Here is a 12486-nt window from a genome sequence, read left to right as displayed (position 1 = left end):
GCGACGTGGATGTTAAGTGCAGGACAATGCAGATGAATCGGTAGCTGTATGTCAGAATTTGGGCCCAAATTTACGTGGATATTCAGATTTTACACATAGCATGTTAACAGTGTCATCACTCGGTGATTTTAGGTGCTTGTTCATATGTTAGGTGCTATCGCGGTATCGCGTTAGCTAATAGCTTGCCATCATTTCCCCGCAGAGAGACCTACGTGGGCAGCTTATTGGATGTGTTGGTAACAAAGCAGCTGGTGAAGCGAGCTACCCTCTGTCCTTTAGCATATGCCTTCGCTTGGGACCGTCAGACAGCACTCCACGCGTCGGATGGCACTCGACTCGCAGTGTCCACACTCCAAGACCTCATTACCTCCAGCCTCGGCCGCAGTGCGGACCGCTCAGCCATTGACCGGGCTCTTCTACGGTCATGGCCTGTCATCCACCCTGCGACTGGCACACCACAGAGAGCACCAACGCCGGCGACATCGTGTTAGTGTTGTCTCCATCTGGTTTTTTGTCCGGCCGTGGCTCCGTCCGCCTCCTGAAGTGGCCGAACGGTGCATCTTTCAGCCCCCGCCGCCAGCCGCCAGCCGGCAGACGGCCGCTCGACGAGAGGTCGTTGGAACTTCGCGGAGCGGATGTGGGATAGTTGCCGTCAATTATCCACTGGTGACCATTTCCGGACCGTCGGCTGGGAGAATCTGCGGCTTGTTTTTGTCGTGTAGCCCAGAGAAGCCCTTGGTCCTTGGAGATACGTTTTAGATGTTCACGAATTTCGGAATCCTGTTTAAAGTATCGAGATAGTTGCTTGTGACCGGTCCAAATTGCAGAATGACATATGGTGCTGCGCAGTAGTTAGACTCGATGTTTGAAGACGTCTCGCTTTTGTTTCACTGCTTACCTGACTGAAAGGTGAGGCTCCATTCTATTGCAGCTTGTCTGCTTAATTGTTTCGCCCTCGAGGAAACTGAAGAGTCTGCAGGTGTCCTATACCGGTGCTGCCTGAGTGCCTTGCAGGCCAGTCACCGCAGCATCCGTGCGAGCCCGCGGCTAGTGGCCATGCTCCGATCCACATCGCTGTTCAGGAGCGCAGAGTCGTAAAAGATGGCACTAACGGGCTGGGAACTCCGAACGCGCTCACCTGCAGGGTGCGGGTCTTTGTGTGGTGGGTTCTGGAGACCTGCCTTCACGAGCACATCTCGTGAGGTGTTGTGAGGTGTGCGAGCTCGCCAGGATAATCTTTTGTCGCCATACTTCGATTGCTCTTTCCCTGGCCGCTGGGCAGCCTGTGACCCGGTCCACGGTCCGGCGAATTCGCCTCAGCAGTCCTCAGATTGGGTACATCTCCGTATCACTGATCGCAGGATGGTCCGATGAGCGGCTCAGAGGAAGGTTGGCCCGCCGTCTCCAAATGCCAGCCGACAGGCCGTCAGGAAAAACGTGGTGTATCTGCGATATCGGCCCGTCTTCGGTCGCGTAAAAATGGGACCACGTATTTACTATAAAAGCCCCATGGAGGCAGAATCGAAAATCTGTATTACCCTGCCGCTTCCGGAATTCATTTTACTGATCTCTCCTCACCACCTTTAGTGTGTACTTCTTCATCGCCCTAGCTTTCTTTTGCACCTTTGCGCCATTCCTGTGCCTCAATTTTATCCCATTACCACCTCGCCGCCTGCCTCCCCTGCCGCGGCTGACGGTATGTTTTGCCGGGCGGACTCCACCCTGTGAGGCCCGCGGCGGCCCCGCAGCGGAGCAGGTTCAAACCCCGACTGGGGCGGCCGAACTTTTTGCCGACTCACTAATGGTCATCGCGTGCTGGCTGTCGACAGGTGATCAGAGCCTGTGACAGCCTGAGCGGCGTCCGATCGCTCTCCTTGCCACCCACACCTGCCCCTCCCGGAGGCTGGGTGCCTGACCGGGCCAGCGGCCGTCCTGAGGCGGCGTGCCGTTACGCCTGGCTACTCAGGAGCAGGAAACGCCGTCTGGGGGACTGGCGTTTGTCAAAAATCACCGCTGCTGCGGCGCGATGCCGAGGAATTGTTGGCACAAAAAGCGGTGGCCGGGGACTTCCTGTGTGCGACAGGTGCGTGATGCTACCGATGGCCATCGGGGATAGATCGGATTGAGCGGATCGCTGGACCGAACTGGCCGTGTGATCTGGCAGAAACAGATCAATTCGTCTCAGAGACGCGTGAAAACAATTCAGTTGCTTTCTAGCTCATCCCGTCCTGAAGCTGCTCTGCATGCGGAAGAGCCAAGAGGTGAACATTGCAATTCACGCACGTACATACCTATTCTTTTTTTTTGTTGTTGTTTGCCTTAGTTGGCTTCTGGGGTGCCGTGGCAGGTAACTGAATGGCTTTGACCCTTTACCTATGGGTTTAATTGCATATGTATGGATTTCGCATCTCACGAGACGCTGCAAGGCTCCACAGTCCACATCGTATTATCCCCATTGCATCTGCTTTTACACTCGACTGCGCGGAGGCCACTCGCTGACTCGACCTCGCAATTAGGTCTGGTTTGATTTGACTTTGTAATAAAACGTGCTCGAGCCTGACGCCGTCAGCCGGGTTCGCCGGTCCGCGGCCTCCAGATGACCTACAGAGCCGACCCCGCTGGGTCCTATGTGACCGCCGGCGGCGTCCCGAGCGGCCGGCGTCGTGACCCGGCGTCAGCGCCGATGGCCGCCGTAGATCATACGCCGGGTCCTCGCGGCCCTTGTTAGCCGCCCGCTGACGGGCCATTGCCGCCAGTTACAAGGGCAGACGTGCTGACGCATAACGACCTGCCGCCGAGCACCGCGCCCGGGCGGCCCGCCCTGCTCGCGGCCGAGCTGGCCGACCGGCCGACCCGGGAACGTCTCAGTCCACTCTCCCTTTCTCTCCGCGGCTCACCATCTGTCTCTATCTGCTCCGGACGGCGCCTGGACGAGCGCGGCGCATCAGCCGCCGTTTGATCTCAGATAAGGCGTCAAACAGACGTCGGTGAAACCCCCACAAACGCTCCTGAGAGAGTGAGAACAACGTGGCGCGGACGGCCGCGGTAGATCTAGAAGGCTTCCTTATCTTCAAAGAACCTCCGAGATCCTAAAAAGACAACGTTATGGCAGAGCTGCGAGGGCGGTAACTCACGCTCTCAGCGACCAAGAGCCTCTTAGAGTGTTGGTAGAATCAGTGAGCAAAATCCAGAGCAAAGCCCTATGCCTTGCTCTCTCATGCAGACGCTTCGAACTTCCATGAATCTCAGAAGCTCGAGTCGTGCACTACTGCATTTCTCCGGCGTCCCGATGTGCATGCGTTCACCGTTTTCTCGGCGTGACCGGTTGGGTCTCTCGGCGGTGACTCGGGAGTGCGTGCGGCGCGTGCCGGCCGGGTCAGCCCCGACGGCGACCACCGCATTGTCACTTTCGCCCCGGGCCCGGCGCCGGCCGCCCAGGTCGGGTCAGGTCGGGTCGGGTGACGCTCCGCCGTGGTGACACTACTGGCCGGTGGTGTAACGCATCACGATTTACGGCCTTGTTTACGTCCGGCCCGGTCTGAGTGTCGTGCAGTTAACTGCTTCCTGCCCGCCCGCTGGGTGGTTGGGCGGCCGTCTATGCCGTCTATGCCGGTGGGCCGGCCGGCGGGAGGGCGGCAGACGCCGTCGACTCGTCTCCGCCGACAAATGGACCGAGGCGTGCCCAGCGATTAGGAAACGCGCTTGGAATTCTTCAAACAAGCCGGACACAAAAGATGTGCTATTGTCGAGTTTTGGGATGCGCCTTGATAACGGTCTGTGGTAAGGCGAAAGGCGATGGTTGATCCATGATATGGGAAGATGAATCATTGATGAAAAATCGTTGGAAGGCGGGATTGTTAGTTAAAAGGTGATGATGTTTTGAAAGGCGCGATTATGAAGATATAGGACATACACAGAAGGAAGGGAGGTGGTCAAACGATTAAGTCAATATGCCGTTCAGCCGCGCGTTCCCGGAGGTCTGGGCAGCGTCTGCCGGGCGGGAGAGGAGCGCAGGGCACCGGGGGCGGTCCGGTCGGCCGTTTCCACACCGTGAGACCCGGGGCCGGCCCACCTCCTCCCCGGGCGGCCTCCCGTCACCGCTCCGTTCAATTACGGACGTCCCTCCGCCGTGACCGGTCCGGCCATCCGTCTTCCTGGCCCGGCACGCAGCCCGCCGCCGGCCGGTGACACGCCATCGGCGCTGACGGGAAGGGACGAGACTCCTCTCTCAGACGAGACTCCTCTCCACGCGCCGGGGCCCTCAGTGTGTCGTAATCGGCCAAGGAGCTCCCGACGACGGCCACGACAACGCGCTGAGGAAACTTTTGTATGTTGTTGATTGTGAATGTGTTCCTTGTCAGCTTCGGGAAGCTGACAACTGTTGGTACCGTCACCGTGTGGTTTCTCGGGTCGGTCAAGCAAGCGGCGTCGATCGGGATGCGTGCCGAAGGCGGCGGTTGTGGTGGCTCGGGGGTTCCACCATTTGTCTCGCTGATGATCGGGGGCGGGCCGTCGCGTCGGGTGGGGCACCGTCCATCACCCTGTCCCCGCCGAATCCGCTGACCCTCACCGGCCGCCACTTTGGAACGAAAACTGCCGCAGGGCACTCAGTGCGTCTGACGAATCACAGTCGTTGATCGCCTCACCGGGCCCACCTGACGGCCCGCTTGAGAGCTCAGACCGATCACGATTCTCCACCATATGTTGCCTGCACGTGAACTTTAAGAGTCTTCACACACGCGGTTACTGCCAAGATTCTTTCAGATAGTTCCGGCACTGGTTGTTGGTGGCCTTGTGGTGTTGAGCTTTATTATCATGGACAGCGGAAAAGCTTTCCTTTTTTAGTCTCGCATATTTAGTCTCGGTAGCCCTTTTTGGACGAGGATGATTGAGCAGACATCCCCGTCCGGCTAACCGCATAAGACGTCTGTGTGTTCCATTGTGTCTCAGTGGATCCATCACCTGACCTGGCGTCCGGCCGTCGCGCGCCGGCGCTGTCTCAGTCTCCTGCTCACGTGCAGGGTGCACGGCCAGGCACGGTGCCGAGGGCCCCGCCCCCACGGAGGCTGCTGGGACGGCTGCAGCGTCGGTACCAAGGTCGACGGTGGCGTCCAGCCCGCTCCCATCTCCGTCCGCCGCGGCGGCACGCGCTAAGGGCGCGGCAGGGGGTCAGGTCTGCAGATGGCAGGGCGAGAGGTCAGGTCACAGGTCAGATCCGCAGATGTCAAGAGCGACATCTGACATGCAAATCACAGTCAAGTTGATGGAGGAGGATGACATGACAGATGTTAGTGACCAAATGAGACTGCGGCAAAAGTGGATAATTTGCCATCAAAGATCTTTGGACAGAAGTTACGAAAATATATAGCTGATGGCGGAACATTTTTGAAGAATTCAGCCGAGGTTCTGTATCTGCAGAGCTGATATCTACAGATTTCCGTCCTCGTTATGGCTGCCACTGAGGTGTCGCAGAGTCTGCTGAAGCAATCCCGGGGGTCAGTCGTGTTTATTCCAAACATGATGTCACATCCTGTCCCAATATATCAGCACAGTGACTACCTTGTGAGTTTGATAGAGCCCCTTTACCTAACGCTGATTCGTATGTGCAGCTCGTCTCAAGGGAGGTCTTGTCTGCTGGAGGTGCGGTCCTCCCTGTTTATGTTAGCCTCAAAGCACCCTATGCCTAATCCTGTGCTGCTGTGGTCTGGTACGGCGAGCCCATCCCATGTCTCTTACAACACCGCACGAACCCCGGGCTTCGCCAGTTTTCTCAATCTCCGTCAGACTAAAAATGCGCAGGCTTGGCGCGTCTTAGCTGTTCTGAGTCCGGCCTTAGACGGATTGCCACCGCATGTGGCGGATGAGAACGAAAGTGAACGGCATAGTTTCGTGAGCGGCTGTCAGCACCCGGAGAAGCCGCGGCTTACAATAGGAGGCTTATGAGCGGCGTCGACAGCGGTGGCCCGAATTCTGACACGCAGTTCGCTTCTAGGCTGAGAGGGAGGTGATTTGCACGTGCGAGCTGTGAGAGCCTCGCGAAAACCGTGGCCGGTTATCTGTGTTGTTGAACGGTAGCGGGAGAGGAGGTGATCGTTAAAACTGTGAGTGGATGTGCTGCCGCTACTCTCCTCCACGGCAAACAACTGTGACTACCGACCCGGACTAGTGTGACGTATAAAACAGGACTGGAGTCGACTGAGCCACACTGAGGACTTGCTCTCGGGGAACGGCGATGTCTGCCCTGACCGATCGCCGCGGTGCCGGCCGGCCGCCTCTAGAGCCGCGCCGAGTGCCAGTGGTGGCCGAGCCCGACTCCTCGGGCCGCGGACCCGTTGTCTACCGCGCCCGCTCCGGCATCAGCTTCCAGAACCTGGACACCAGCGAGAGGACACCGTCCAGTGAGCGACCTTCGTCCCGCGGGCAGGACCACGGCTCTGCCGGGGCGCTGAGCCCCTCTGGTCGGCACTACTCCGAACGGAGCGCCCCTGACACACCGCCGCTGAGCTCCAAACCGCCGACGCCGCAGCGCATCTCGGCCCTGCTGAGGAAGCACCTGCTGCCACGGCCGCGCTCCTCCAGTGGAGGGCGCGCGGAGGAAGAGGGTGACCTGCGGCCGGCGCCAACTCGTCGCGGACTCGGCCGCAGCGACAGCGACAAGACGGGCTCGGCGCCGCCGCGGCCGCCCTACCGCAACAGCTCGCTGTCGAGGAACGACATCACACGCCGCTCCATCCGGCGGTCTCGGTCCTCGGCGAGCGAGTCGGCGCGGGCGCAGCGCGGCGCCGGTGCCTCACCCTGCTCCAGTGCCAAGTCCACGCCGTCGGCGGCTCGGCACCGCGCCTGGCGCAGAGAGGAGAATGTCTCTGGAGCCAGCACCAGCGTCAGCATCGGTGGTAAGAATGCTGATGGTCATAGAGACGACTCACCCCTTGCTGGTGGGAGAAGTGAGGCTCACACTGTATCGGTCAATGGCGCTACTGGAGGAGCATCTGATGGCCGTAACAAGCACCGGAGGCAGGTCAGCCTCCAGGATATCCTTCGGCGTGAGGTCGGAGGAGGCCACGGGGCCAGGTCTACGCAGAGAGAGGATGTCACCAACCGTACGGTAGTGAAGGTCGAATCCAGTGGAACCTTTCACATGGGAGAGTACGATCCTGCTGATGATGATCGTGGACTGAGTCCTCCGCCTGAGCAAGATGAGGATGGCAAAGGAAGCAGGTCTTCCAAGGAGTCTAGAGGAAGCGAAGTATCTAACGTTTCTGTTGGCGACCAGCCATCTTCCGGACGTCAGCTGTCCCGAAGACCACTGCCAAAGCGAAGAGCTCCGCTGGTACCGATGTCGCCGACCGGCTCCGTCGGCCGGGACTGCGGCGAGCTGTGTTTCAGCGGCGGTCCAGAGGGCACGGTCCGCTCCACGGGCAGCAGTTCGGGGGTCAGTACGGCCACTGACGCCTCTTCGGCAGGGGAGGCGGCACCGGCAGCCGACACGGGACACCTGACCTCTTCAGAGGCAGAGGTGGTGGATTGGCGAGACGACTCCACCAACAGGGAGCTAGAGCGGGGATCGCCTCGACCCCCAGACAGAGGTCGGTACGACGACACCGTGCACCGACCGGAGCCGTCACCAAAGACAAGGCGCAAACTGAGCGTGCTCAAAAGACTCGTCCAGAAGTCGAGGTCGCTGGGCGTGAGTGTTCGTTCCGAGGAGTTCCCGAAGCTGGACCGGGCGGAAAGTGGTGGCAGTGGTGTGAAAAGCAGCCCCAAGTCGTCCAGGCCTAACGCGACAGTTTCACCGCCGGAGTATGACAGAGCAGCAGAAAACGCCCAAGGTAAGTTTCAACGCCAGCGTATCTTGTTTGTCAGCACATCACCATCATGAGGCTCATCTTACACGCATTGTTTGTGGGAAGTGACACTCCTACAAATTGTTGTGTGCCTACATTTGTGCTTGCAGTCGTTGCTGATGTTGATGATGATGATGTCAATTTCAGCTTTGAACAGGTAGACGAGTCACGCATGTGATTCCTCACGCTCCCCTTCTCAGACCCTCTGACCCAGTCTGTTTGGGTCGACACACAACAACCCCATGGTCGCTCACAAACAATGCGTCGGTGCCTTGCATCATAATGAACTTGTCTCCCTTCGCTACAAACATGTCCCCGTAAGACCAGTCGCGGCATTGTGAAAGTAATTTACGGACGCCTTTTTACCGCCGTGCCCTATTAGATCAGCTGGTAATGGCGGCTGTGGTTGCGCCTGTCGCGCTTCTCCGTCTCACTAGGCCGTGTCCCACTGACTAGGATGGTACCCACAGAGCCAGCCTATTGTCTATCCTACCCGGTGACATGTCGGCTCTGGTCTGACCTGGCCGCCCGCAGGGAGGCAGGGGGCGCCGACTGCTCTGCGTGATACGGGAGCCGGCGAAACGCGGGTTCAGCTCAGGGACATACGCTGCTATGGGTGTCGATGTGCGCCCGGGGGTGACCCCCGCTGACCCGGCGGTGATCTCGTGGTGACCCCACGGTGACCCGCCACTGGCAGCGGTGGCACTTTTCGGTGACAAATGGCCTCTAGAGGGATGCCCGGGGCTTCGATGGCCGAACGCAGAAGGCCACGACGGGTCACCGGGTGCTGCGTCCAACAATAAAACAAGTACCGTGTGACAACGTGTCAAGGATACTGCGCTCGCAATTAGTGCTAATCGCTCGACGGTGTTTACGAAAAACCATCGTCGGAAAGTGGTCCCGGCGGGCGGTGAGCCGGTTACGTGTCCAGTAGGATAGGAAGGATCCAGCTGGCGTTTTTGTCACCTATTGAACGGATGTTGACCGCTGCGCTAATAGCGACAACACGCGCCGAGAATTAACCCGTCTACTAATTTATCTGTTTCCTGATCGGGCTTAATCCGGCTAGACGCTGGACCATTTCCGCCAGGTTAAGTTTGTGGGCCTCCCCAGTCTAACACACACTGGGCTGACGGTGGCTGCCGCGCTGAGCATGAAGCACTGACGGATTCATGGCCATTTGTGGTCGGCCAGTGACGATCAGTGACAGCCGTCTCTGGGATCAGACCCGTCTGCCGGACTCCATATCGAGCTCCCACCGTCCGCCCTCCCCTCCGGAACTCCAATCATTCCGCCCACGTTATGGGGTGTTCTGTTTAATTACCGAGTAGCGGTATACGGTGACGGAAGCTGTGGCTCGGTCTGGGGACCCGGCTGTCACACGGGTCTGCGTCTGAATTGAGCTGCTCTGTGTCGAATGAAGCATGCTAGGTTTGAGTGATAGTTTGAAGTGAGTCCATCTTGGATTCACTCAAGAGCATAACAAATAGAATGGGACCATCCGGCTACTGTTCTTGACCGAGTGCAGTGATCAGCGCTTATTTTACCTAACCAGCGGATGACATTTCTTCACCATCTGTTATTCCCACGCCATACTCACACCATGGTGTGCAGAGAGTGGGGTGAGTGCTTGTGGTGCATAGCAAGCAAATGAATTAACCTGGCTATGGCATTAACTGAACATATGGTGCATTTGATGCTTCTTCCTTCTCATCCCTAAATCTCTCTATTTACCCAGTTCTTTATTTTGAATGGACCAGCCGACGGACTCTGCGGTCGGCCAGGACAGAGTCTGGATCTCACTCCGGACCGGGCCCGGCCGCTCTCCGGATCGGTGCCGGCCGCTCCTCGAAGTTCTCTGGGATGTGTGGGTGGCAGCGCCGGGTGAGAGGAGCGTCCGTAAATTTAGCGCTAACGTGCCAACAACGCGCACAACGGTAGAGCCGACCGGCGCGGCGGGACGCACCTCGACCCGCTTACGTAAACCAACAACGGCTAATCTGTAGAGACGGGATGGAGACGGGACAGAAGAGACGGGGACGGTACGGAGACGGGACGGAGGTGATAGTCACTGACCAAGCTAACGGATGATCGATCGTTCATCAAGGCTCCAATTAAAGTGATCGATAAGTCGTCGAGGAACTCATTGCCCTCAAATTCTGACAGATCTGGGACCATTGAAGGGCGATAATACATCGCAGATACCCTAGATATGCGCTTTAGTGTTAGCAGATGTGAGATGCGCATATCAATGGTTGCTTCGCTGAATTATGCTCAGAGGTCAGTGTTTGTACTAAGGCAGCGAAGGCAGCGTTATTATTTGCATTGTAACGGACCAGCCACCTATTTTCATATTACGCCGTGAAATCAAGATTTAAGTATATGTGTAATTGAAATGCAGTCACTAAAAAGTCGATAGCGGCCATGGCAGTCATGATAGTTACATCCTAATGCGGAAATCAGTTTTCACACAGGAGTGATGTTAATTTCCTATGAGTGATATAGTAAGCAAAACACATGGTTCTGATCGCACTTGCGGCTGGCTAAATGAATTGGATCAAGTTTCCAGCCCGCCATCCAGCGTTGCTACACGGTAAATGTCGGACAAAAACTGGTCCGAGTGCTAACTAGCCGGGCGTGGCTGCGAAGCGAGTGTGCACCTCTCACCCCACCCCCTGTGCCGCGGCGTTTCCCTATTCTCTGCGCTCGGCACCCCTCCCGGTCTGTGATTACCCCACCCCGCTGCGTGCTGCCCCTGTGGTCTGACGCACACACCGCCCGCTGATTCAGCGGGGACGTTTTTACTCGAGTTGAGACCGCGTGCTCAGCGTGTGAGGAAGGGGTGTGGGTGCCGGAAGACTGAGAAGGGAGATGTCGGTTTGGAGTTTGTTACTCACCTCTGCATTCACAAGCTCGTGTGCCGCAAATCATAAGAAGCTTTGAGCGTACTAAAAAAAAACAGACCCGCAATTAGTGTTAGGGTGGACCAGGCAAAGTATTCTTCGACCAGCCTGCCTGGTTTCGCCATTGGCTCAATCAGACATATTTTTTGCTGACTCTGCCGGTCTCCAGTGCGGATCACGCCGCGAAGTAGCCAGTCTTGGTCCTGCTCTAGGACCACCTTTCTCGGGGGCGGTACTCCCTGGAGAGCAACTGCGGCGCCACAGCTCCCAGACGATGCCCGTTTTGTCATTCATGCTGATAAACGACCAGCAAAAGCGAAATGGCCGTTTGTTTGCGTGTGATCTGGTGAAGGTTCCCCGGTGGGAGAGGCGGTTACACAAGTCCCCGGGACCGGTGCGTGTCCGCTCGGCGGGCCCGGTGAGTGGCAGGTGTGAACGATCGCTGCTAGGGTTTCCTCACCGCTTTACAAAACGCCAACCATGCAAATCATTCGTCGCAGAAAGATAGATTCAGCGGGAGGAACATTTTTGCTGTCTCCTTTTAGTAGACTGAATCAGAATCGTCTTTTGGCTGGAGCAGCGCAGTATCGTTGATGCTGGACGCTCTCTTCAAAAGCATTTTACCGCAACTAACCTTGGGTTTTGACGGGTGGACAGTGGTGGGTATGAATCACCTGCCAGTGGGTATACGACGGCGTGCAGCGCCGCTGAGCCGGTCTCCCCTATACCGTACACTGGACGGACCGTGCTGGGACATCGCGGCGCCGCAGCTCTCCCAGTTTGGGCTCAGAGTTGCATGGTCACTCTCCCCTTTCCCTACCCTTCTGTCTCTCTGTCTCTGTCTGTCTGTCTGTCTGTCTGTCTGTCTGTCTGTCTGTCTGTCTGTCTGTCTGTCTGTCTGTCTGTCTGTCTGTCTGTCTGTCTGTCTGTCTGTCTGTCTGTCTGTCTGTCTGTCTGTCTGTCTGTCTGTCTGTCTGTCTGTCTGTCTGTCTGTCTGTCTGTCTGTCTGTCTGTCTGTCTGTCTGTCTGTCTGTCTGTCTGTCTGTCTGTCTGTCTGTCTGTCTGTCTGTCTGTCTGTCTGTCTGTCTGTCTGTCTGTCTGTCTGTCTGTCTGTCTGTCTGTCTGTCTGTCTGTCTGTCTGTCTGTCTGTCTGTCTGTCTGTCTGTCTGTCTGTCTGTCTGTCTGTCTGTCTGTCTGTCTGTCTGTCTGTCTGTCTGTCTGTCTGTCTGTCTGTCTGTCTGTCTGTCTGTCTGTCTGTCTGTCTGTCTGTCTGTCTGTCTGTCTGTCTGTCTGTCTGTCTGTCTGTCTGTCTGTCTGTCTGTCTGTCTGTCTGTCTGTCTGTCTGTCTGTCTGTCTGTCTGTCTGTCTGTCTGTCTGTCTGTCTGTCTGTCTGTCTGTCTGTCTGTCTGTCTGTCTGTCTGTCTGTCTGTCTGTCTGTCTGTCTGTCTGTCTGTCTGTCTGTCTGTCTGTCTGTCTGTCTGTCTGTCTGTCTGTCTGTCTGTCTGTCTGTCTGTCTGTCTGTCTGTCTGTCTGTCTGTCTGTCTGTCTGTCTGTCTGTCTGTCTGTCTGTCTGTCTGTCTGTCTGTCTGTCTGTCTGTCTGTCTGTCTGTCTGTCTGTCTGTCTGTCTGTCTGTCTGTCTGTCTGTCTGTCTGTCTGTCTGTCTGTCTGTCTGTCTGTCTGTCTGTCTGTCTGTCTGTCTGTCTGTCTGTCTGTCTGTCTGTCTGTCTGTCTGTCTGTC

At 57.1% G+C, this 12486-nt stretch overlaps 1 protein-coding gene across 1 annotated transcript; it reads left to right on the top strand.

Annotated features, from left to right (window-relative positions):
* Positions 1 to 6232: 6232 nt before the first annotated feature.
* Positions 6233 to 7829, top strand: LOC122374680 (serine/arginine repetitive matrix protein 1-like; the record flags this gene model as incomplete). The annotated part of the gene is made up of 2 exons (XM_043353571.1): positions 6233 to 6893; positions 7464 to 7829. Coding segments are annotated over exons 1-2 (1027 nt in total), but the record flags the coding sequence as incomplete, so codon positions are not given.
* Between the last annotated feature and the right edge of the window lie 4657 nt (positions 7830 to 12486).

This window comes from Amphibalanus amphitrite, unplaced genomic scaffold (genome assembly GCF_019059575.1).
Source record: "Amphibalanus amphitrite isolate SeventyFive unplaced genomic scaffold, NRLGWU_Aamphi_draft 001694F_arrow, whole genome shotgun sequence".
Lineage (NCBI taxonomy): Eukaryota > Metazoa > Arthropoda > Thecostraca > Balanomorpha > Balanidae > Amphibalanus > Amphibalanus amphitrite.
The sequence above is the reverse complement of the archived record's forward strand: the minus strand, read 5'-3'. Positions and strand labels throughout refer to the sequence as shown.